The sequence below is a fragment of the Meles meles genome, chromosome 19 (assembly GCF_922984935.1).
Source record: "Meles meles chromosome 19, mMelMel3.1 paternal haplotype, whole genome shotgun sequence".
NCBI lineage: Eukaryota > Metazoa > Chordata > Mammalia > Carnivora > Mustelidae > Meles > Meles meles.
In genome coordinates, this window is record NC_060084.1 from 40,617,586 (window position 1) to 40,641,583 (window position 23,998).

Sequence of the window (23,998 nt, forward strand, 5' to 3'; positions counted from 1 at the left end):
CTCCATCCCACAGCCCATGCGATCATAACCTAAGCCGAAACCAAGAATCCAACACTTAACCGACTGAGCCACCCAGGCGGCCCTATATGTGATAGTTCACTAAGAAAATCCAATGCCAGGGCACTTGGGTGACTCAGTCGTTAAGTGTCTGCCTTTGGGTCAGGTCATGATCCCAGGGTCCTGGGATGGAGCCCCTTGTAGGGCTCCATGCTCAGTGACGGAGCCTGCTTCTCCTTCTCCCTCTGCCTACAGTTCCTCTGCTTGTCCTCTCCCTTTCTCTGTCAAGTAAATAAATAAAATCTTAAAAGAAAAGAAAAGAAAACTCAATGCAGGAAAACGAATGACACTGATTCCAAAGTATGTAAAGCAGGTTTCCTCTTTGTCACAAATGACCATCCCACCACCAGCACTGATGTATGGGACCACGAGGAAGAAATTACTCCATACCTAGGTGATTCAGCACATCTTCCTATCTGCAGTTTTCTGATAAGATCCTGAGATTTGTCCCTTTTTGCATGTCTAAGTAAGAAAGGAAGGGTCTGGGGCATTTGGGCTGCTACAGCTTGTATAAAACACATGTTGCCTTCAGGTTCCTCCTGCTGAGAATCAGGAATATGAGGTTGTAAGGGACGAGGGTCACAGACGGAGCATCCAGTCATCCTAAAAATACCCAGGAGACAACTGAGAGCCACTCTTTTTTTTTTTTTTTAAAGATTTTACTTATTTATTTGACAGAGCAAGATCACAAATAGAGAGGCAGGCAGAGAGAGAGAGAAGGAAGCAGGCTCCCGCTGAGCAAAGAGCCCGGCGTGGGACTCGATCTCAGGACCCTGAGATCATGACCTGAACGGAAGGCAGCGGCTCAACCCACTGAGCCAGGAAGCTACAGGGACTTTGAAGGGCCCTTGTTGCCCTGAACCTTAGCGATCAGGAAGGAATCAGAGAGTGGTTCTTACCATTTTACCAAATGCTAATGATTGTCAGGGATGCAATTGAGTAAAACTCTCAATAATGACTTTATTGGTTTTTTTCTTGCCTCATTAAAAGCTATAAACTGTAAGACAATAGGTTTGGGTAATTGAGAAATAAAATCATGGACCTTCATGATTTGTCTGGGTGTATGGATTGGTCGCCAGTCTTCTTTATGTCAATATCTACATTTAGACTCATAATGACCCCGGGGCCCTTCAGGGCTATAAGAAACAAAAAGTACATTGGTACACACTAATACATACATTAAAATCAAAACTGAGCCACTGACATAAAAATGTTTTGGAAAAAAACCCCAACAACTCAGAGATGTAGCTAAAAGCAAAAACTCGAATGGCACAATGTTGTATACCTGCATCCCTTCTACCCTTGGTTTCCTTTTTTAAAATTTTTAATTTTATTTATTTATCTGACAGAGAGAGACCACAAGTAGGCAGAGAGGCAGGCAGAGAGAGAGAGAGGAAGCAGGCTCCCTGCTGAGCAGAGAGCTCGGAGGGAGTGGGGCTCCATCCCAGGACTCTGAGATCATGACCCACCCGAAGGCAGAGGCTTAACCCACTGAGCCACAGGTGCCCCATACCCTTGGTTTCCTTTGATCTGTGGCCACCATTGTTGCTGGTTTCTTCAGGGAGTTTACTGGAGATATGCTATGCATAACGTAGCACGTATGTGGATGTACCCACACTGTGGATATAGTAGCCACAATAAATTTGGCTATTTGTGTTTTCTTTCACTATTACTGGCAGCACCCTGTGTACTCTGTCTCAGCCCTTGTTTTGCTCATTTAACAACAAATGTTGGAGATCATGCCTCACCAGCATTTTTTTTTAATGACTTAGACCATTCCAACACATGGGTGATTCTAGTTACCTATTCTAGTATACCTATACCTATAACTAGTTACCTAGTTAGCAAATTACTTCAAATTATAATTGCTTAAAATATGAACAGTTAGCTTACTGTTATCTCTCAGGGTTCCCAGAGGTGACTGAACTCAGCCACAAGGTCTTGCATGCAGCTGTAGACATGCATGCAGTTCCTGCTGGAACCGGGAGTCATTTCGAATCTCCCTCAGCAAACATCTGGCCATAGATGCTGATGGTTAACTGGGGCCAGGCTAGGTCACAGACTTACACAAAGCCCCTCCTTGTGGCCTGAACTTCCTCACAGCAGGGAGACTGGGTTCCCAGGGCCAGCATCCCAAACTGAATCTGCAAATTTCTTAAAGCTTGGGTATAGGAGAGGTACTGTTACGACTTTCACTGCAATCTTTCGGTCAAGCAGTTATGGAGCCTAAATTCAAGGAAAGGGGACATAGACTCTATTCTCAGTGGGAGGGGTCAAACAATTCTGTGGCTATTTTTGGAACTCGTTTTAAAACATCTTTTGTTTTTTAAAGTCATGTACCATAACCATGATTTATGGTACATGGCTAGTTATTCATCCCTTTTCTTTTTCAAAATTATTTATTCAGTGCCAAGCACGTTCTAAGTTCTGAGGATACAGCAAAGAAAATAAGAAAAACCGATCCAAATCAATGTTCTTGTGGAGCTTATAGTTTGGATGGAGACAGAAAGACAATAGACATAATAAGTATATCAAATTATAGAGTATTAAAGGTGAGAAGTGCTGTGGAAAAATGTAAAGTGGGGTAAGGTGGGATAGTGTAGCAAAATGGGAGTTGTTTTTATTTATTTCTAAAAGATTTTGTTTATTTGAGGGGGGGGAGAATGAGAACGTGAGCAGGCTCACGTTCTCCTGCACTAGGGGTGGGGGAGGGGCTGAAGGAAAGGAAGAAGCAGACTCCCCACTGAGCACAGAGAAAATAGGGGTTGTTTTTAAAATAGGGTCAGAGAAGACCTCACTGAGAGTAACCTTTGAGCAGACAACTGAAGAAGGTGAGGGAATGAGTCATGTGGCATCTGGGAGAAGGACATTCCAAGCCAAGAGAAGAGTGAACGCAAAGGCTTTGAGATCAGAGGGTGCTCAGAGTGAGAGCTCAAGCAACAGCCCCACTCCCAGAGATTCTGCTTTGGAAGCCCTGGGGGATGGATAAAGGGAATTTTAACAACACCCTGGTGATTCTGACTCATGCCAGCTTCTGACCCTCATTTTGAAAACCTGGGCTTCCAGATCTGGTTTTCATCTCAACCTCACCCCTTACTAGTTGAGTTTCATCTTTCCCCTCTGTAAAAAGGAGTTTGGGGGTTGGGATGACAGCACCCCATTTGAGAGATGGCTCTTTCTTTAGGTTCCATAGGGACGTCCTGAGGGTCCCCACTGCCCCTCACAGCAGCCTTTTACAGGTCTGTTGGCTTTTTGTTTCCCTTTTCTCGTCTTTTTCTTTTTAATACTTTTCCCCTTTTTCTTCTCCCCTTTTCCTTCCTTCCTTCCTTCCCTCCTTCTTCTCTCACACACACTCTCTCTTCCGAGTTCCCTTAACCATGGACATCGGAGTTCCAGAGTTTGGGAATCCTTCCGGAGGTTTGGAAGTGGACTCCACCTATACAAACCTAAGAGTGATATATGCAAAGCGCGTGTGCGTATCAGGAAGGACAGGCACTTTCCCAGCAGGTGGCGGGGTGGGGGTGGGAGTGAAGGTGGGACCGGAGGTTGCGGGCTGGGAGGTTGGGGGGTGGGAGTCGGGGGCCAACGGGTGGGGGCGGGCATACAACACCGGGCACCAGCCCCACGGCGGGACTTCTGGGTGGCTTCCAGCTTCTCCCAAGCGCCTCCTCCTGACCGGCTCTCTGCGGAGCTAGGATGGGATGGCGTGGCTGCCGGGGCCCCCGAGACAACTCCTGCGGCGTCCGGCTCTGGTTAAAACTGGGTGGAGAACTACCAAGCGCGAGGCGAGAGGCAGCCCGCCGGCACGTTCCTGCACCTGCGCTCACAGTTTCGTTTAGGTTCGCGGAGAAAGGGCTGAAGACTTTAGGCCCTTCGAGGCATCCGTAGCGAGAGGGCGGAGCCCGGAAGGGAGCAGCATGGCGGCGCTGGACAGTGACAGCGATGAGGACTTAGTCAGCTATGGGACAGGCCTGGAGCCGCTGGAAGAAGGTGCGGGCCAGATTGGTCGCTGGGGTCTGTGAGAAACAGGTTCAGGATTCCGGGCAAAACCGCTCAACCCTGTGCCGGGCCTCGGGTGGCCCCGTCGGCAAGGCTCTCTCGCTACTGGTGTCGGGAACAGAGACGATAGAGACATGCGGTGTGCTTTGGGGTGCTCATGTTCTGGAGGGATGGATAAGAGACCCTGAGGGGTGGGAAACAGAAAGATGATGAAACAGGCTCGTGTGAGAACCGGGGTGGGTGGTCGGGTATTGTCTTCCCTAGGAGAGGACGTTTGAGCTCAGATTTGAAACAGAGGAAGGAACCTACCATATGAAGATTTGGGTAGGAGAACATTTCAATCAGAGGGAGCAGCGGGTGCAAAATTTCTGAAGTCAGAGCCAGTTTGACAAATTGAGGGACAGGCAGGACTGGTGTGGGTGGAGCCGACGACACCAGTGGGAGACTGGTAGAGATGATGTCAGAGGGGGAGGCAGGGGCTGCATCCACTTAGAATGTAAGGATGTTTGGATTTTATACTAAGTGTTGAAGAGTCATTGCGGGGTTTTACACAAGGGAGAGATGTATATTTTAAAGATTATTTAGCCCTTGATTTTGAGAATAGGCGGGCTGGGGAGTGGTGAACAAAACTGATTGAGGGAGATTAGCAGAAAGAAAAAGAGGTCTTGAGATGATGAAGGCTTGGACTGGGGTGTTAGCAGTGGAGTGGATGAGTAATGGTCTGGGTAGAGGTGTAGGTTGAAGGCAGAGCAGACCAGATTTGCTGCTGAAATATAGAGGTGAGGGTAAGGTGAGGTAAGGTTCTCTCCCATGTTTCTGGGCTCATCCATTAATGACTTGATTTGTTCAGCAATGTATTGAGTGCCCAGTAAGGACTGATGGCAGTTCTAGTCCTGTGGGAAGGACCAAGGAAGCATGGTGGCTAGGAGTTACTTGCAAGCCTTCCGTTGGTGGGATCTTATTTTCCACCCTGACCACATTTTACCAGGTTAGTTGTACTTCTGTACTTTCCACTGATTACCCTTTTGTTTCCTACAAGCAGTTCCAATCATTAGAAAGTTTTACTGGATGCTGGTCCTACTTCTACTCTCTGCTTACAAAAGACAGAGGGACACTAGTCTTCTGAAAGAAAGCTTCTTAGGTGTTTGAAGATAGCTCTTGCATTTCCTCTAAGACATCTTTGTACTGCACTCAACACCCTTTAATATATTCAGTTTATTATTTTTTTTAGGATTTTAATTTTTTTTTGACAGAGACACAGCGAGAGAGGGAACAGAAGCAGGGGAAGTAGAGGGAGAATCAGGCTTCCCACTGAGCAGGGAGCCTGATGTGGGGCTCAATCCCAGGACCCTGGGATCATGACCTGAGCCGAAGGCAGACGCTTAATGACTGAGCCACCCAGGCACCCCAATATATTCAGTTTAAAGTCCTTGAAACCCCAATTTGTCAGAGCCTTTCTCTAAGTGTGGGACCAGAGTTGGTGGAGCAGGGCTACCATTGGTATGTCCTTCATTCTAGACTGTACTTCTTTATTTTTTACTTTTATTATTTTTTAAAGATTTTATTTGACAGACACAGAGAAAGAGAGAGCACAAGCAAGGGGAGCAGCACACAGATGGAGAGGGAGATGCAGGCTCCCCATTGAGCAGGGAGCCCAATGCGGGGCTTGATCCCAGGACCCTGCGATCATGACCCAAGCTGAAACCAGGTACTTACCTGACTGAGCCACACAGGTGCCCTAGACTGTAGTTCTTTAGCACAAGCTAAGATCACATTAGCTTTACTGGCAAACACATGACTTCATGATCTCAAAGAATTTGTTGACAAAGATCCTGTATTGGAAGAGTTTTGAATCTAGTTGAAACAAAAGTAGGAGTTTTTTAAGTGCTACCTTATATGATATAGACAGGAAGTAGCCTACACAAACTGGCAGAGAACCCTGGGACAGCAGGATGGGATTCCTTGAAAACTGGTAGATCTCACTGTTCAGAAAGAGGGGAGGGGGTAAACATGCATGGGTGAAGGTTATTACAGCCAGGTTGGGCAGCTGTTAATACATTTCTATATTTCTGGTTCACACTTGTTTCCTTGTGAGTGACATATTGTAAGCCATCAACTATTTGACCTACATTCTTCTAATTCTTCCTCTTTGATGATGCACAGAATCTGAAATGAAGTCTAATGACCTAACCACACTTTTGAAATGGAAGGAAGGGGCATTGGATTTGTAGACCCTTTATGCCCCCAGCCTAAGATCATTCTTTAACTTCTCAGCATTGGTAGCTTTTGAAGATTAGTCATTGTTTCCTATGCACTTTGAAGTGTAAATGTACTCTGAGTGCATTTTACGGTATAACATACTAGACCAATAATCACTTTTCCTTCTGCTTTGAAGTTTTAGTGACAGGTTAGATAAACATTGGTAGAGGAGGGACTCTACTTCTTAATTAAAGTTGCTGCTACTGAGAGGAAGGTTTACTGGTTAAGAGACAGCGGCTCTCTGGCCTGGAGGGAAGGGGGCACCAGTACTTACCTCTTTCATTAGATCCTTTAGTTGCCTCTGGAGTTCTCATCATCTCTGGTTCATCTTGTACTCAGATTAACTTAAGGACAATTTTCCTCTTTGACGTTATGACTCTCCCACTTAAGACTATCTGTGGCTTCTCCCCACTGCCAGGACATACCACAAACCCTGAAGCACTGAGTTCAAGGCCTTCTGCATTATCTGCCCTTCTAGTTCCAGCTTCTGCTCCTGGCCTGCCTTCCAGTCAGACTAGACTACTTTTTCAAAACATCCGATGTTATCTTTGTAGACTTCCTGTTTACTAATGGAGTTAATGCTTCTGTTTGGGAATTGTGTCTCTATCAGTAGCTAGCAGATCCTGTTCATGAGGGAGACTATGAAGTGGTTCTTGTATATCATTGGAAGAGTTCCTGTATATTCAGGTCTCCTCCGCTGGGCTCTGAGGGCCCTGGAAACAGGGACAGAGTTGTGGTTGCTTTTCCACACCCAGAGCCCAGTACAGGACTGCTTACATGGTGAAAGACAGTCTGGGTGATGTCCCTGGCTTGGAAGCAGAATTGAGATCTGATTGCAACTTTGTGCTTATTAGCTGTGGACATTGGGGGCAGTTACTGAATCAGAGCGTCCTTATCAGGTAGGAGGAGTGAGATAATATGTGTGAAAAGAAGGGATTAGTTGTTATTAGTAGCAGTAATTATAAGAGGGCCTGGCTAAAATGTCACCTCCTCCCCAGAGTTCTTTCCTGATGTGATTAGAGGTGGCGTCTCCCTCTGTGGCTCCTGCCGGCTGTGCTGGTCGGCCCTCAGGATCCGCCGCCACAGGTTCCACCTAGTTGTCTGCAGATCTTATCCCTGCTCCTGATGAAGAGCACCTTGAGAACGGAGTAAGAATAGCACCTCCCATTGGCAGGCCCTAACCAGTGGTTCTCAGTCAGGACTGATTTTGCCTCTCGGTGGACATTTGGCAAAGTCTGGAGACATTTTTGGTTGTCAAGCCAGGCGGGGGGCGCCATGCTTCCTGGCTGGGGTCTGGCGTTCCAAGTCAGGGATGCTGCTGACCGTCCCACGGTGCACGGGACCGTCCTACCACAAAGAATCAGCCAGTGCTGACTGCCGATAGCACTGAAGTTGAGAAACCTTGCCTTAGCCAGGAATCATGCCAGGGGCCCGCGTGATAGTGGATCGCGGGAAACGCATTTCTAAGCAACAGTGACAATCTTGGATTAGGGGGCCCAAGTTGTGATTCAGCTCTTTAGAGTGAAATGAAATTGTAGCTGATATTGACCGAGCTTCGCTATGACTAGACACTGTGCTCAGACCTCTGCATGTGTGCCAGCCTACCAGGTAGGTTCTGTTCCTTACCCTACTTTTATTTCTTATTTATTTTTATTATGTTCAGTTAACCACTGTAGAGTACATCATTAGTTTTTGTTGAAGTGTTCAGTGATTCATTAGTTGCGTGTAACTCCCAGTGCTCATCACAGCACATGCCCTCCTCAGTACCCATCACTCAGCTACCTCATCCCCCCACCGCCCCCTTCCCTACTTATACAGTTGTAGAGGGTGAGGCTTAGAGAGCTCGAGTAACTTGCCCAAGTTCACCAAGCTAGCAGTAATAAGAGAGGGGGATTTGAACCCAGATCTCCTGGTCTTCAGAACCTGAGCTTTTGACTGCCCTGCTATGGGTTATACTCCAGAAATGACTTAAAGACCTCAAAAGTTACTAGGAAGAATTTAGGACTCTAAAGCTGTAAGTTCCTCTACTTTTTGTTCCATCTTCAGAAGGAGTAACTGGCTTAATTATTGAAATAACAGGTACACCTGGGCTTTCCTACTGTATATCATAATAATAGTAATAGTAATAATAATAATAATGGCAGCTAGTATTTTAAAAGTGTTTATTGTGTATCTCTCTTCGTTCATTTTATAGGGATTACCCTACTCCGTTTGCATAACAACTCTATGAAATAGCTATTACTGTTCGTGTCAGGGGGCAAAGAGAAGTCAAGATGATGGAAGTCCTGGTGCTGGGAAGGTCGGGTGAGAGCGCTGTGACTCTCAACTCCCCGCCATTAACTGCTCTATTACTTGCTTTCTGTGCTGAATGTTTGAAAATAACTTGATGGTTACTTTTTATTTTAAATAGATTCAGAATTCCAAATTGCAGTTGGTAAAATGAGGCCGTAATGTATGTCATAGGGCCTGGAAGTTTAAACTTAAGGAACTTTTAGACTTTACTGAGTTCCTTTTTGCTTGTGTGTGGTAGCAACCCATCCCTGTTCAGGAGAGCAGGAAAAGGATTAAGTCTAAAGAGTAGTAACTACGGAATCAGGAGATTGCCAGAAATAAGGAAACTCTTAAGATTTGGGGAAAACAGGCAATATCAAAGGAAAAAGTCTGGACTTGGGGTGCTGTGAAGTTCCAGAAGAGATACAGAAGTGTTCCTTCTGTCCCAAAGCTCTGCGTGTCAGGTGTCAGCCCAGCGACTTGTCTCTAGCGCTGCCGGTAGAGTTTACCTCCATCTGTTGGAAGCTCCCCACCAACCAGCATGTAATTCAGTTTACATGTTGGAATTTTGTGGGAATCAGGCCATTCTTGCTAAAATGTTTATCTGATGCAGATAAGAAATATCTATATTTGCCTTAGAACTCTAAAGAAGCTTGATACCATGTTTCTTTCTAAACTATATAAGCAGGTAAAGCCTAGGAATAAAAAATGTAGTTAAAATTGTTATACTTCTGGGGGCGCCCGGGTGGCTCAGTCGCTTGAGCACTCTTACTTTCAGCTCAGGTTGTGATCTCAGGGTGGTGGGATCCAGCCCTGCATTGGGCTCTGTGCTCAGCGTGGGGTCAGCTTCAGATTCTCTCTCCCTCTCCTACTGTCCCTCCCCACCACTCTCTCTCAAATAAATAAATAACTCTTTTTAAAAAATTGTCTTATTTGAAATTACAAGAAGTGAACAGTTCATTATGTTTAAGAAATGACATTTTGTCTAAAGTTTTTCTAATCCGCCATTCCCTTCTCTCTCACCCGAAATATTTTTTTCAGGTGAAAGACCAAAGAAACCAATTCCTCTTCAGGATCAGACTGTCAGAGATGAAAAAGGAAGATACAAACGATTTCATGGAGCGTTTAGCGGAGGTTTCTCTGCTGGGTACTTCAACACTGTTGGCTCAAAGGAAGGTATGATTTTCCTGCGTGGAGCTCTAAAATTGCTGAAGCAAATGACTGAAATAGCATAAGTTTCTCCCCCTCTTCCCCTCTCCCTTTAAAAACAAAACAAACAAACAAAAACCTTCTTTAAGCACTTTAATATACACACACCATAGACTTTTGTGTTCTTTCAGCCTTTGGCATGTTTGCAAGAGTCCACTGGTGTGTCGTTCATTACAATCCGAGAGGGAAAGTTTTCCTTCACTTAAAGAAAAAAAGAAGATGCATTCTAACCAGATGTTTAAATGATGATCATGACTTCCATTGTCTATCCCATCTTGCCAGCAACACACAGAGTTGCTTTCACATACATTCACTCAGGTAACCTTCATCTCACATGACTCAGTGACTGAGGAGGACAGGTGTCAGAGCTGCTGTGTGGATGAGGCCACTGAGGGTCAGAGATGCTCCCTCCTAACACTGAGGACCACAGCAGCACTTGTCAGTGCCTCTGTTGACCTGAAGAAAAAGTCGTTACAATTTTCACATTACGCAGTAGTTAATAAGCTCTGCTTTCTTTAAAGTAATGCGTGTTTTTAAAAACGTTCTCACATAGGAACTGAAAGAAAATGGCTTTTTTATGTCCGAGACGAGGGTAGGATGAACTGAGTAATTCCTGTAGCAGCTGTTAAGAACAAGATGGAGCAGTTCTTTTATAGATATATACAATAACTTGTATAGAACCACAGTACAATAAAGACGAAAAAAGCAGTGCAGGAAAGCAAGAACAAGCCACATGAGAAAAATAGTTGGGGTCGATAAGGTGGTTTCAAGTTCAGGATCCAGAAAGAGCAGTTCAGTGAGCAAATGATCAAGGTATTTGACCAGTCTACTCCAGAAATGCTAGAAAAGCTACGGAATACTCAGCCTTACTATTAGGAAAGGCCAAGGGAAGTGACTAAGGCACTATTAAATTAGTGTACTTATTTTTAACATTAAAATGTAAAAAATGGTGGTAGGGTTCGTGAAGGAAGAAGGACACAGATACACTGCTGACTGCTGCAGTTATAGCCACGCTGTCCGCTGCAGTAAGACCAGCTCAAGTGATTGTCGGGGAGACTGTGATAGGTTAATACTCTGCAGTATCTCTACCCTGAGGAGGACAGAGACTACAGAACTCCAAAGTGGAGGAAGGCAGTAGCCTGGGAAAGCTGATCCCCATTCCTGGGTAGCTGGGGGTGTCTCCTATGCCTGCCCAGAAACCTGCTCTGCCCACTGACCAACAGGGGATCTCCCTATACTCCTTAGGTCCATAAGACTCTCGTAGAAAATGAGAGAGGAGGTGTATCAGTCGTAGAGAAAACTAAAAAAGTGTATCTTAGAATACACTTAGAATACAGACACCTTTGACCTCCAGAGCGTTCTCACGGTGTAAGCATGGCACATGCTTGGTGACTGTGGACAGGGAGCAGGAGTGGTATTACAGGACTCGGGACTGGGATGGAACTGGGGGCCTTGGGTAGGCGCAGCTGCCCTTAGATTAGCCAGGTTGAGTCCTCGGGCCAGGGGCCCCTGCGTGTTCCCTGTGTTGCTTCTCTGACTCTGGTTCTAGCCACCCTTTCACTGCTGACTCAGGTACCCTGACATAGTATTCCGGCGATATGCTAAATAAGTTGGTATGTGTTGCTATCGTGCTGGTCTCAGAGTAGTCCTGCCTTTTAAGGTGACCTTGCACCTTTTTACTCACATCTACTTGTGAAAAGATTGCCATGTTCACTGTAATAATTTGATTGTTATGTAATTATGTCCGTAGGAGCCGGGAGATGGGAAGGAGCTAAGAGTTTATAGGTATCAGGGGGTCTCCAGCCCATAACTTCAGTGTTATTGAATAATTTAGTTATAAACCAAAATTGTAATATTCTAAATGCTTTTCTTCCAAGGATGGACACCCTCTTCTTTCGTGTCTTCACGACAGAACAGGGCAGACAAAGCTGTTCTTGGTCCGGAAGATTTTATGGATGAAGAGGTGGGTATGCAGAACTTTCCTGGCCACTTAGCCAGTGGGATGTGTACACTCAGCTATTGTAGCACCTTTGCCCTCCCCAGAACGTTCAGTGGACAATGCCTTCTTTGTTTGCGAGGCTTTATTTGTTACGTATTTGGACTAGTGTGCTCTGTACATCAATGGATTCATGTTCACTGGGATAACATCTTACGCTGGGGCCAGTTTCTAAAGTTAAGAGTGGAGAGGAGGGGCGCCTGGGTGGCTCAGTGGGTTGAGTCTCTGCCTTCGGCTCAGGTCATGATCTCGGGGTCCTGGGATTGAGCACCACGTCTGGAATCTCTGCTCAGCAGGGAGCCTGCTTCCCCTCTCTCTCTCTGCCTGCCTCTCTGCCTACTTATGATCTCTGTCTGTCAAATAAATAAATCTGTTTAAAAAAAAAGAGTAGAGCGGAAAGTCGTTTATAGGCAGACTGCCTTGACAAGGCCCCAGGAGCCCCCTTAGTGCAGCGCCCACGGATCTTCCGCAGTAACTGCCGGGCATGCTGCAGTTGAAGGAACCGGGAGCCACTAGGTCAGCAAAGAGCGAAAGGGAGCCATATGCAGGCATCTGGGTCCATCATTAAAGCAATTGATGACTGCCACCGTTTTAGGGGTAAATTGGGACTGGTGGGGGGGGAGGTGCCTTACCGGCCTACGGGATGGGCTCCAGTTTGTTTTAAAATTAAACCTCTGTTGCCTTAAAACCTAGTTGTGGATTCATTTGTGATAAAGATTAAATCAAACACTATTAACATGCTTTAGGCTGCAGGTAAGAGGCAAGCTGAGGTCCCCTTCCTATTTGACTAGCATAATCTATAAGGAAGCATGACTCATGCAACAAGACGTCTAGATGTCAGCGAGGTCCCAGGTCCTCTCTTCTCAGCCATATTCTGCAAGTCAGCTTGTCCTCATACTAGCTCTCCCCGTGGTGCCACCATGGCAGCAGGAGTTCCAGATGGCACATTCAGGATGCCAATATCCACTGGAAGGAGGACTTTTTTCCTTGGTTATCTTTCCTTGAGAGCAAGGAAACCATTCACAGGAGTCCTGCTGTGGATTTTCCCTCATATCTGCTTGGGCAGATTGTGGTTCTGTTTTGTTTTAAGATTTATTTATTTATTTTTAGAGAAGACGAGAGAGCGCACAGGGTCAAGGAGGGGAGAGAGGAGGAGAGAAAATCTCGAGCAGACTCCCCAGTGAGTGGGAGCCCAACGTGGGGCTCCATCTCCCAACCCTGAGATCATGACCTGAGCCCAAACCAAGAGTCAGACACCGACTGAGCCCCCCTAGGTGCCCTGGGCAGGTTGTTTTACCTGCTCATTCTTAAGGCAGTCCTTGGCAAAGAAAATGGACTCCAAAGACTGGCTTAGAAAAGACACGAACCCCCCCCATTTGCTAGCCTTCCTCTGGTCCCAGCACACGCACCGGCACGCCACTCGGGGAGTGCATGGTGGCAGAGAGGTAGGCAGGCACCTGCACACTTCAGAGCTCTGTGAGGAACGAGGGAGAGGCACAGACTGCTGGAAAGGCAGCCAACAGGAAATGCAATAACACTTCAAAGTAGCGTGTAGGTGCGCTGAGGAATGCTTGCTGGCTGTGACTCTATTTGCCCCCTGCACTCTGACCTTTGAAATATTGTCCAAGAGGAACACACTTACTTACTGTAAAAGTAATTAGTGTATTTTAATTACTTCCTGTCTTCCTAGCTTGGCTGTGCCTCTTGTGGGCTCACTGAGTGGCCTTTGTCATGCCCTGTCCTCTGCCACTGTCCTTAGCTTAGGCGAGGGTGCCAAAGTCAGATGTAAAGTCAGCTGCTCCACTGATCGCCAATTCAACTGTGTAGTTTCTGTTTGTGTGTTTGTTTGTTTGTTGAAGTTTTTATTTACTCATTTATGTAATCTCTATACCCAACTTGGGGCTCGAACTCACAACCCTGAGATCGAGAGTCCTATGCTTTTCTGACTGAGCCAGCCAGACCCATCAGTTGTGTAGTTTTAATATTTTTTTCTTTTAAGAAATAAAGGCATCTGATGTATTACAGTTAATCACTTACCAAATGATGTAAGTAATTCTGTCTGAAATTTTTTTTTTTTTTTTAAGGATCTTAGTGAATTTGGGATAGCACCTAAAGCGATTGTTACCACGGATGATTTTGCTTCCAAAACCAAAGATAGAATACGAGAAAAGGCCAGGCAGTTAGCAGCTGCTACTGCCCCCATTCCTGGAGCTACTCTGCTTGATGACCTCATAACACCAGCAAAGTGAGAAGAATTTAATTCTGACTTTTCTGATCTTGGCATCACTGCTTCTCATATGTATAATGATAAATTATGAGTAGTTTGGTTACAAGTGGGAGAAGCCTAGCTTGAGTGCACAAGGGGGTTTTGCCAAGAGGATCTTTACATTTTTATTGCATATGGTGTGTTCTAGAGCTCCAGTGAGTAGCTCTGCTGTTGGGGTTTACGGAGGCTGGTAGGCTGGTAGGCTGTTAGGAACCGGGGTGCCTTCCCTCCCTCTCTCTCAGAAGCCTTAAGGGCTCTCTCCTGTCTGCCTCATCCTACCCGCTCTTTCTATGTATCTCCTTATTCTGCTCTTGGGTGTGTGGCCTGATGTGTCTGCCTCAGACGCATGGTTTCCCAGGCCACAGACTTGACAAGGACCATATAGAGTCCCCAGGTGTCCATTCCAAAGGCCCAGCAGAGGGGGCTTCCGATCAACTTCCCCAGGTTGGGCGTGCACCCAAATCTGGTCAGCTGTGGCTGGCACGGCAGGGCCTTGTGGGGCTCATGTGGAGGGGGGCTGGGCTGTGTTTAAGGGCTCAGACACGACAAGGGTGTGAGCTAGACAGGGACCTAAAGACTGCTTATTTCCTACTGTCCTCTAGTATCATAAAAGGAAGTTCACATTCAGTACCTTGATATCCTAGATTATCTATTGGTTTTGAATTGCTGAGAAAAATGGGTTGGAAGGAAGGACAAGGAGTCGGACCTCGAGTAAAGAGAAAACCACGCCGACAGAAACCTGGTATGTGTATTGATTTCCATTCATTCTGTAGCATAGTTTCTTGTTGTTGTTGTTTTTTTGAGAGAGTGAGAGTGAGAGAAGGAACATGAGCGGATGTGGGGGGGTAGGGGGGTGAGGAGTGGCAGAGGCAGAGGGAGAAGCAGACTCCCTGCTGAGCCCGGCATCTGATGCAGGTCTAGATCTGCGAACCCTGAAGTCATGGCCTGGGCCAGAGTCAGCCACTTAACTGACTAAGCCATCAGGTGCGCCGTAGTATACTTTTTTTAAAAAAAGATTTTATTTATTTATTTGACAGACAGAGATCACAAGTAGGCAGAGAAGCAGGCAGAGAGAGAGAGGGGGAAGCAGGCTCCCTACTGAGCAGAGAGCCCGATGCGGGACTTGATCCCAGGACCCTGGGATCATGACCTGAGCCGAAGGCAGAGGCTTTAACCCACTGAGCCACCTAGACGCCCCTGTAGCATACTTTTTTTTTTTTTTTAAAGATTTATTTATTTGACAGAGAGAAATCACAAGAGAGGCAGGCAGAGAGAGAGGAAGGGAAGCAGGCTCTCCGCTGAGCAGAGAGCCCGATGTGGGACTCGATCCCAGGACCCCGAGATCATGACCTGAGCTGAAGGCAGCGGCTTAACCCACTGAGCCACCCAGGCGCCCCCCCTGTAGCATACTTTTTAATGGCTCCATGTTTCTAGAAATAAAATTGCTGGGTCAAGTTTTATGCCTGTACTGTTGACTGTTGAACAATGGAGTAGAGGCACTAACCCTGTGGGCGGTCGGAAATGCACATATAATGTTTATTTGTTTGTTTGTTCATTTGTTTCTTTTCAAGTATAATTAACACACAGTGTTATATTTCCACATTTCTTTTCACTCCCCGAAAACTTAACTGCTAATAGCCTACTGTTGACCAGGAGCCTTACTGATAACATAGTCAATTAACACATATTTTGTATGTTATATGTATTCTATACTTTATTCTTAGAATAAAGTAAGCTATAGAAAAAAAATTGTTAAGGAGGGAGAGAAAGGAAGGAAGGAAGAGAAAAATATAGTTACATTAACTGTACTGTAAAAAGTCTGTGTATAAATGGACCCATGCAGTTCAAACCTATGTTGTTCAAATGTCAACTGTATTTAAAAATTTTTTTTCAAATTTGAGTACAGTTGACACATAGTGTTACATTGGTTTCAGGTGTACATCCTAGTGATCTGACAAGTCTAAACGTTATGCTGTGCTCCCCACCAGTGTAGCTACCATATGTCACTACACAATGCTGTTGTAATGTCATTACTCTGTTCCTTGTGCTGGGCCTTTTAGTCCCATGACTTACTCATTCCATAACTGGAGGCCTGTATTGCCCACTTGCCTTCACCGGTTTTGATTCCTTCCCTCTAGCAATCATCAGTTTGTTCTCTGTATTTGTAAACCTGATTCTGCTATTTGTTTGTTTTTTTAAGATCCCACATATGAGTGAAGTCATATGATATTTATCTTTCTCAGTCTGACTTATCTCACTTAGCATAATACCCTCTAGGTCTGTCCATGTCACAGATGGCACGATCTCACACTTTTTTATGGCTGTGGAGCATCCCATTGCATACTTAGATGTACCCCATCTTTCTTATCCATTTGTTTGTTGACGGATGCTTAGGCTGCTTCTGTATCTTGGCTGTTGTAAATAATGCTGCAATAAATATAGGGGTGCCTGTATCTTTTCAAAGTAGTGTTTTTGTGTTCTTTGGATAAATACCTAGTAGCGGAATTATTGGATCATGTGGTCTCTCTGTTTAATTTTTATTTATTTTTTATTTATTTTTAAAGATTTTATTTATTTATTTGACAGAGAGAGAGAGAGAGAGAGATCACAAGTAGGCAGAGAGGCAGGCAGAGAGAGAGAGTGGGAAGCAGGCTCCCTGCCAAGCAGAGAGCCCAATTCGAGGCTCGATCCCAGAACCCTGAGATCATGACCTGAGCTGAAGGTAGAGGATTAACCCACTGAGCCACCCAGGCACCCCGGTGTTTCTGTTTTTAATTTTTCAAAGAACCTCCATACTGTTTTCCACAGTGGCTCTACCAGTTTACGTTCCCAAAAGGTCAACTATATTTTAAGGCTTTCTGTGTGTCACGCATAACAGCCTTCTAGAAGCATTGTACCAGTTTGTATTCCTGCTAGCACCACGTGAAACCATTTCCTACTCCTGTCAAAATTGTGTCACAGTTTGACAGGGTGATTTTCTGTTGATTACTTGCCCTTGGTCTCCCCAGCCAGATGACAGAAATAGCTTCCTTCGGGTTCGCTGTGGTGCTGGGGCAGTAGTGGTTAGTCATGGAGCACGTTATTGCTGGAGTGTGGGTGGCACACAATTCCTGAGTGATTCGTCTCTGACCCTAGAGCCAGAGCAGCTTTCGTAAGGGCTTCCGTGAACCTCTAAATAGCATCAGCAATTCCGGTTTCTTTATTTTCAGTCACTTACCACCAATGTATCTGAAATCTCTTTTGTAGATCCTGGAGTAAAAATCTATGGCTGTGCCTTACCCCCTGGAGGCTCTGAGGGATCTGAGGTATTGTATGGGATGACTGACCTTGAATTTGGTATAGAAACATCTGTTTCCTTATGAACATGAAATTTTAGGGTGGGAAATAATTTTAGAAATCAGTTGGATCCCACTACAGTGAAATACTCCCACCCTAAAACTACCTTCATGTCAGAGAATGCATTCAGCAACATGCCAGCACTATACATATCCAAGTCTGTTCATATTGTTAAAATGGCACTGTTTGTGTTAGGATCAAGAACTTGATTTAGTGATTTGTGATAGAGGAAAAGAAAGTTCGGTCAATGTTCTGTTTGGGATTAATCATTTGAAAATAGTATTTTACAGGACTTTGCACCAGTCAGTGAGTCACCTTCATTGCACTTTTTCGTCATTGTGAGCAGGAGGAAGATGATGACTACGTGCCTGAAAATGTGACTTTTGCCCCCAAAGATGTCACACCTGTGGATTTCACACCTAAAGATAATGTGCATGGACTGGCTTATAAGGGCCTGGATCCCCACCAAGCATTATTTGGAACTTCAGGAGAACATTTTAATCTTTTCGGTGGGGGACCTCAGGGGACCAGCAATCTTCTTGGAGAGATTGGAGTGAATAAAGGAAGAAAACTGGGAATCTCAGGCCAGGTAGAAGTTTCTGTTTCATAAACATGGAAGCGTCGACAGTGAGAATGCTTTCCATATCATATTATATATACGGTCGTCACTCATTATTCATTGACTAACAGGAAGACTTAGAAGTGGTTCTGTTTTCTGTACAGTCTTTTCTGAAGACATGTAAAGCACACCTTCCTGATTTTACTGCTGACATCCTGTGACCTAATGTTCTTGATGAAGTTGTGTGTTCCCAGGACTGAGGACTGCTTTCCCACACCCGTGTGGGGCTGAGCAGAAAAAGCACGCTTCCCCCTTTGATTTAATTGATAGTCCAATTGCAATCTGTCTCTCCAAGTTCAAGTCCAAGTTTTACCACCTCTCAGACTGTTTCCTAGTGCTGCCAGCCCCACACTGGGAACATGAGTGTACATTTCACTTGGGAGACTTGCTTTTTACCTTTGAGGAAATGGAGAGCTTTCCCTGATGGCCTGTGCTCTCAAGTTGACTTAGAGGCTTTTTCTTAAATTACATTTAGCAGATTTTGTCATTACCTTTTCTTCCCTATACATGTTTTCTCCCAGTTTTTTTAAAACAAAAAGTGATACTTGTTGAAGGCCGTGTCCCACAATGACTAGGAGTTCTTACAATAGCTGTTTCAGTAGTGGTAGCCTTCAGATCTTGCTCACCAGCCCTGGATACACTGAACAGTAGAGGAATATTCTGCCTTTCTTCTTTTGGAGACCCTCTTCTCCTCCTGCATTGCTGCTTGAATGTGTTCTCCACACCTTCCTGTGTTAGGACCCAGACCGTAGCTGTCGCTGGGCCCAGAGGACAGCCCCACCCCTGGAGGCCTGGCATTCACTTCTGGCCATTGTTTCCACTATGACTTGATTCTGTGTGTTGATCTAGTCTCCCACTTCCCTTGTCTGTTGGTGATCTTGCGGTGCTAATGTGTTCTGTTTGGTCACATCCTTAAAGTAGCTTTATCCTTCCACGGAGACACACCATAAAACCTGTAATTGCTCAGTTCAGAACCTTGTTTTTGAAGGCTTTTGGTGTTGGTGCCCTGGAAGAGGAAGATGATGACATCTATGCCACGGAAACTTTATCCAAATATGACACCATTTTGAAGGATGAGGAGCCTGGAGATGGACTGTATGGCTGGACAGCACCCAGGCAATATAAAAGTCAGAAAGGTAATTCCACAGACCCACAACTGATGGTAGGACCACATGTCAGGGTATTATAGGAAGAAGGGGTTGCAGCATTGATGCTGGAGTGTCAGCCTCTGTGGAATTGGGAGTTGTGGTTAAAAGATGCAGGGATTCTCCCCATTAAAAAATGGAGAGAAGAGAGGCCCAGTGCAGGGGGTAAGGCAGAAGTTAGATGTGGACTAGGGGTGGGGTGGGGGGAAGCCAGAGCCAGCTGTTGAGATGAGGCTGAGGTGGGGAGGGGGAAGATGTCTGGAATCAGGGAGCAAGTATGAGGGCAGGTGCTTGTGCTGTGGGGTAGAGGTAGCATGGGGTCAGAGGGAAGCTGGAGGACCTGGGCAGCAGGCCAAGGTAGGCCAGCTCAAGCAGCAGGTCAGAGGCTGGGCGTGGGGGCCTACAGCAAGGGGAGCATGGCACCCAGCCTGTCTTCTCACTTGAGTCCCTGGCTCCTAGGAGGCTCTTGTTGGGCTAGGAAACAGACACCTCTCAACACAACTTAGATTTCAAGTCAGAGTCTGTAGGGATTTGGTTCATATGGTTCTAAGTAGTAGTTCAGTGTTTCTTTCCAGAAAAGGTGTAGGGAGGAGATAGCGTGGGGCCAGTGTGAGGAGCGTGTGAATTGGTGTCACGTGACTGGATTTGGATGGTGGTGGGACCTCGGGTGAGGCTCATAATCTCTCTGGGCATCATGTGTAAAGTGACGATCAAATCCACTCTGAGGGTCATTGTGAGGGTTCAGTGGCATAACTCCATGCTGGGCACAGTACCTGGCCAAAGACTGAATAAAGAGCACCGACTGTCCTTTGTTAGAATAGTAAGAAGCACCTAAGTGAAGTAAGGAGGCGATTGCTGAGATAAACCATCTATGGAGACATTTCTAGCTGTCCTCACATCCAATCTGATTGAACTCCTGTAAAATACATCTGAAACATACATGTTGGAATAATCTAAGTAAGCCAAGCGTAACTTCCCAAAAGGATACCCATTTTGCATGTCTGGAAGACAAAAAGGCTCAAAACAGTTTTTAGAGGTAGTTTGCTTAATGGCTGTAAACACACGTTCTGAAGACAGACCACCTCCGCTCCAGCCCAGGCTCTGCCCAGTTCTCAGCCGTGGTCTCGGGCAGGCTGCTTCATCTCCCTGTGCCTCAATGTCCTTGCTTGGACAGTGGGCATGACCAGGGCACACCCACGGGGCTGGTAACGGACAGAAAAGGCTTAAGACCCACCGGGCGCCTCTGTAAGTGTCAGTGGCCTCTGTCCTCATCACCAAAAAAGAATCTAGGGTTTTACAAAGATGCTGGGAGAGTGTGCACCCAAATGTTAGTTGGTGTTACCACTTCCTTTTCATTACCTCTATTTTCAAAATTTGCTACTAAGACTACGTATTTTTATAACTTGGAAGAAAATGTGTGAGGCACCTGGGTGGCTCAGTTTGTTATGCGTCTGACTCTTGATTTCAGCTCAGGTCATGATCTCAGGGTTGTAGGATGGAGCCCTGCATCAGGCCCTGTGCTAGGCATGGAGCCGGCTTAAGTCTCCCTCTCTCCCTCTCCCTGTGCCCTTCCCCAGCCCCTCTCTTAAAAAAAAAAAAAAGAGAAAAAGGAAAAGAAAAAATTAATATATTAGTATTATAGATTATACTAATATGTTAATTATTTATATTGTAATTATAATTATGTATATTATAATTATGTATTATATTTATATTATGTATATTATAATTATGTATATTGTAATTATAATATATATATTATATAATATGTTACTGTATTGTTAATACAGTAACACAATACTATATCATATTAATATGTATTATATAATACAAGTATCGTATATTGATTACATAATAATTACGAATCTATAATAGATTTGTAATTATATGAATTACTATGTAATAGATTTCAACATATTGAAATCTGCCTCCTGGGGTAAATCCTTGGTTTTTCCTTTATATAACACCTTGTGCCTACTGACTGAATTCCACCCTTCCCCTCATCAAGCCTGAACTGGTGACTTTCCCCAACCTCCCCAGGCTCCTCTTATCCCCTCTGCTATGGGCCCTTCTCCTCTCCCACCCCAGGCACAACTATAGTTTTAACCTTAAGGTTAAAGTTGAGTAAATCTAAATTTAGCCAATCTTCATGGTTGATTTTTTTTTTTAATTTTTAAATTTTTAAAAAAGATTTTATGTATTTATTTGACAGAGAGAGAGAGATCATAAATAGGCAGAGAGGCAGGCAGAGAAAGAGGGGAAGCAGGCTCCCTGCTGAACAGAGAGCCCGATGTGGGCCTCGATCCCACAACCCTGGGATCATGACCTGAGCTGAAGGCAGAGGCTTTAACCCACTGAGCCACCCAGGTACCTTCATGTTCGATTTTTAAACGACTCATTTTTTTTTTCACGGTCCCTATGGCTATAATAAATATTCTGAATATTCTGTAGCTCTGTCTTTATGCACATTTGTTTTTTCTTTCTTTCTTTTTTTTTTAAGATTTTATTTATTTATTTGACGGACAGAGAGCACAAGTAGGCAGAGAGGCAGAGAGAGAGGGAAGCAGGCACCATGCTGAGCAGAGAGCCTGATGTGGGGCTCAGTCCCAGGACCCTGGGATCATGACCTGAGCTGAAGGCAGAGGCTTTAACCCACTGAGCCACTCAGGTGCCTCTTGTTTTTTATTTCTTCAGAACAAATTCATAAACGTAAAGTTGCTGGGCTTTAAATGAATACAAAATTCTAAGAGTATGAAACCCTTTTAAATTTTAATTTAATTTGATTTTAATTCCAGTTTCGTTAACATACAGTATAATATTAGTTTCAGGTGTACAACATACAGAATTCAGCGGGGTGTCTGGGTGGCTCAGTGGGTTAAAGCCCCTGCCTTTGGCCCAGGTCATGGTTCCTTTATCCTGGGATCAAGCCCTGTATCGGGCTCTGCTCAGTGGGGAGCCTGCTTCCCCCACACTCTATGCCTGCCTCTCTGCCTACTTGTGATCTGTCTGTCAAATAAATAAAATCTTTAAAAAGAAAAGATTCAGCAATTCCATACATCAACAGGTGCTCATCACAGCAGGTGCACTCCTTCATCCCCATCACCTGTTTCGTTCGTTCTTTCTTTTTTTAAAAAGTATTTTATTTATTTATTTGTCAGAGAGAGAGAGAAAACGAGTGAGCACAGGCAGACAGACTAGCAGGCAGAGGCAGAGGGATATGCAGGCTCCCAGCTGAGCAAGGAGCCCGATGTGGGACTTGATCCCAGGACGCTGGGATCACGACCTGAGCCGAAGGCAGCCACCCAACCAACTGAGCCACCCAGGCGTCCCTTCTTTCTTTTTTTTTTTAATAAGATAAACATAGGGGTGCCAAGAGTGTGAAAATTAATCCCAAATCACCCCACAGAATTTTAGGAACTTCAGAAGTGGTACAGAAGTTCAACATGAGTTGAAGTACAAAAGATGCTTTTGTAGGGAAAGGATAGTCACAGGGCTGGGTTGCATTATAAGTGGCTGCAGACTTCAGTCCCACCTGTGCTGTGGGTGGCCATGTCTGCTTCAGGACCAGATAGCCAGCTTGTGTACGTGCTCATGGTTGTCATGCAGAAGGAAATTATGACTGCAGAAAATGCAGTTTGTGCATATGGATTTTTTTTAAAAAAGATTTTATTTATTTATTTGACAGAGAGCACAAGCCAGGGAGGGGGTAGGCGGGCAGAGGGAGAGGGAGAAGCAGGCTCCTTACTGAGCAGGGAGTCCTGTGTGAGACTCAATCCCACGATCCTGGGATCATGACCTGAGCCACAGCCAGATGTTTAACTGACTGAGCCCACACAGGCTCCCCTGCATACGGGTTTTTGACATAACCACTGTGCTCAGGAAATCTTTGAGAATCAAAGAGCCCCATTCATGAGATTGTCTCCATAACCAATGGCCGACCCGGCTCCAGGTCAAGAGGGGATTGGTCATTCTGTTTCCTGAGTGATCTTTGGTGATCTTTATCTCTTGTTAGAATTTCGTCTGGCAAAAAAACAAAAGCACATTTTAATGAGCTGGGATTAGATTACTGGCTAACCTGGTTGTATTGTCTTACTGTGGCTTTATTTGGAGAGTTGCTAAGGAAATTGGGGGGATAGTCTCCCCCTGGTTCTTCACCTGGTTTTAGAAATGGCTCTTTCATGGTTATGATTTTATTTATTTTTTTTTAAAGATTTTATTTATTTATTTGTCAGAGAAGGGGAGAGAGAGAGAGAATGAGCGAGCACAGGTAGACAGAGTGGCAGAGGGAGAAGCAGGCTCCCTGCCGAGCAAGGAGCCCGATGTGGGACTCGATCCCAGGACGCTGGGATCATGACCTGAGCCGAAGGCAGCCACTCAACCAACTGAGCCACCCAGGCATCCCTGATTTTATTTTATTTTATTTATTTATTTATTTATTTTTAAAGATTTTATTTATTTATTTGACAGACAGAGATCACAAGTAGGCAGAGAGGCAGGCAGAGAGAGAGAGGGGAAGCAGGCTCCCCGCTTAGCAGAGAGCCCGATGTGGGGCTCGATCCCAGGACCCTGAGACCATGACCTGAGCCGAAGGCAGAGGCTTAACCCACTGAGCCACCCAGGCGCCCCGTCCCTGATTTTATTTTTAACACACTTGTCCTCTTGATTGTTTTTCTTGAGATTTTTTTTAAAAGATTTTATTTATTTCTTTGACAGACAGAGATCACAAGTAGACAGAGAGGCAGAGGCTTAACCCACGGAGCCACCCACGCGCCCCTTTCTTGAGATTTTTTACTCCAGAGTCTATTCTTTGGTGCCCCTAGGCATAGCTTAGGACCTAAGGT

At 45.2% G+C, this 23,998-nt stretch overlaps 1 protein-coding gene across 2 annotated transcripts in view; it reads left to right on the top strand.

Moving 5' to 3' along the window:
• Nucleotides 1-3,734: 3,734 nt before the first annotated feature.
• The window catches only part of GPATCH1 (G-patch domain containing 1), a 47,110-nt gene continuing 26,846 nt past the window's right edge, over nt 3,735-23,998 (top strand). The window contains exons 1-8 of one of the 2 annotated variants that reach the window (XM_045989276.1): nt 3,735-4,047; nt 9,628-9,762; nt 11,673-11,758; nt 13,876-14,036; nt 14,702-14,799; nt 17,304-17,362; nt 17,740-17,982; nt 19,001-19,148. In XM_045989276.1, the coding sequence (XP_045845232.1) occupies nt 3,975-4,047; nt 9,628-9,762; nt 11,673-11,758; nt 13,876-14,036; nt 14,702-14,799; nt 17,304-17,362; nt 17,740-17,982; nt 19,001-19,148 (1,003 nt within the window). In that variant the 5' untranslated portion in view covers nt 3,735-3,974. Of the gene's footprint in view, nt 4,048-7,393; nt 7,924-9,627; nt 9,763-11,672; nt 11,759-13,875; nt 14,037-14,701; nt 14,800-17,303; nt 17,363-17,739; nt 17,983-19,000; nt 19,149-23,998 lie in introns of those variants that run through there. The other variant, XM_045989277.1, reaches the window with a different exon arrangement.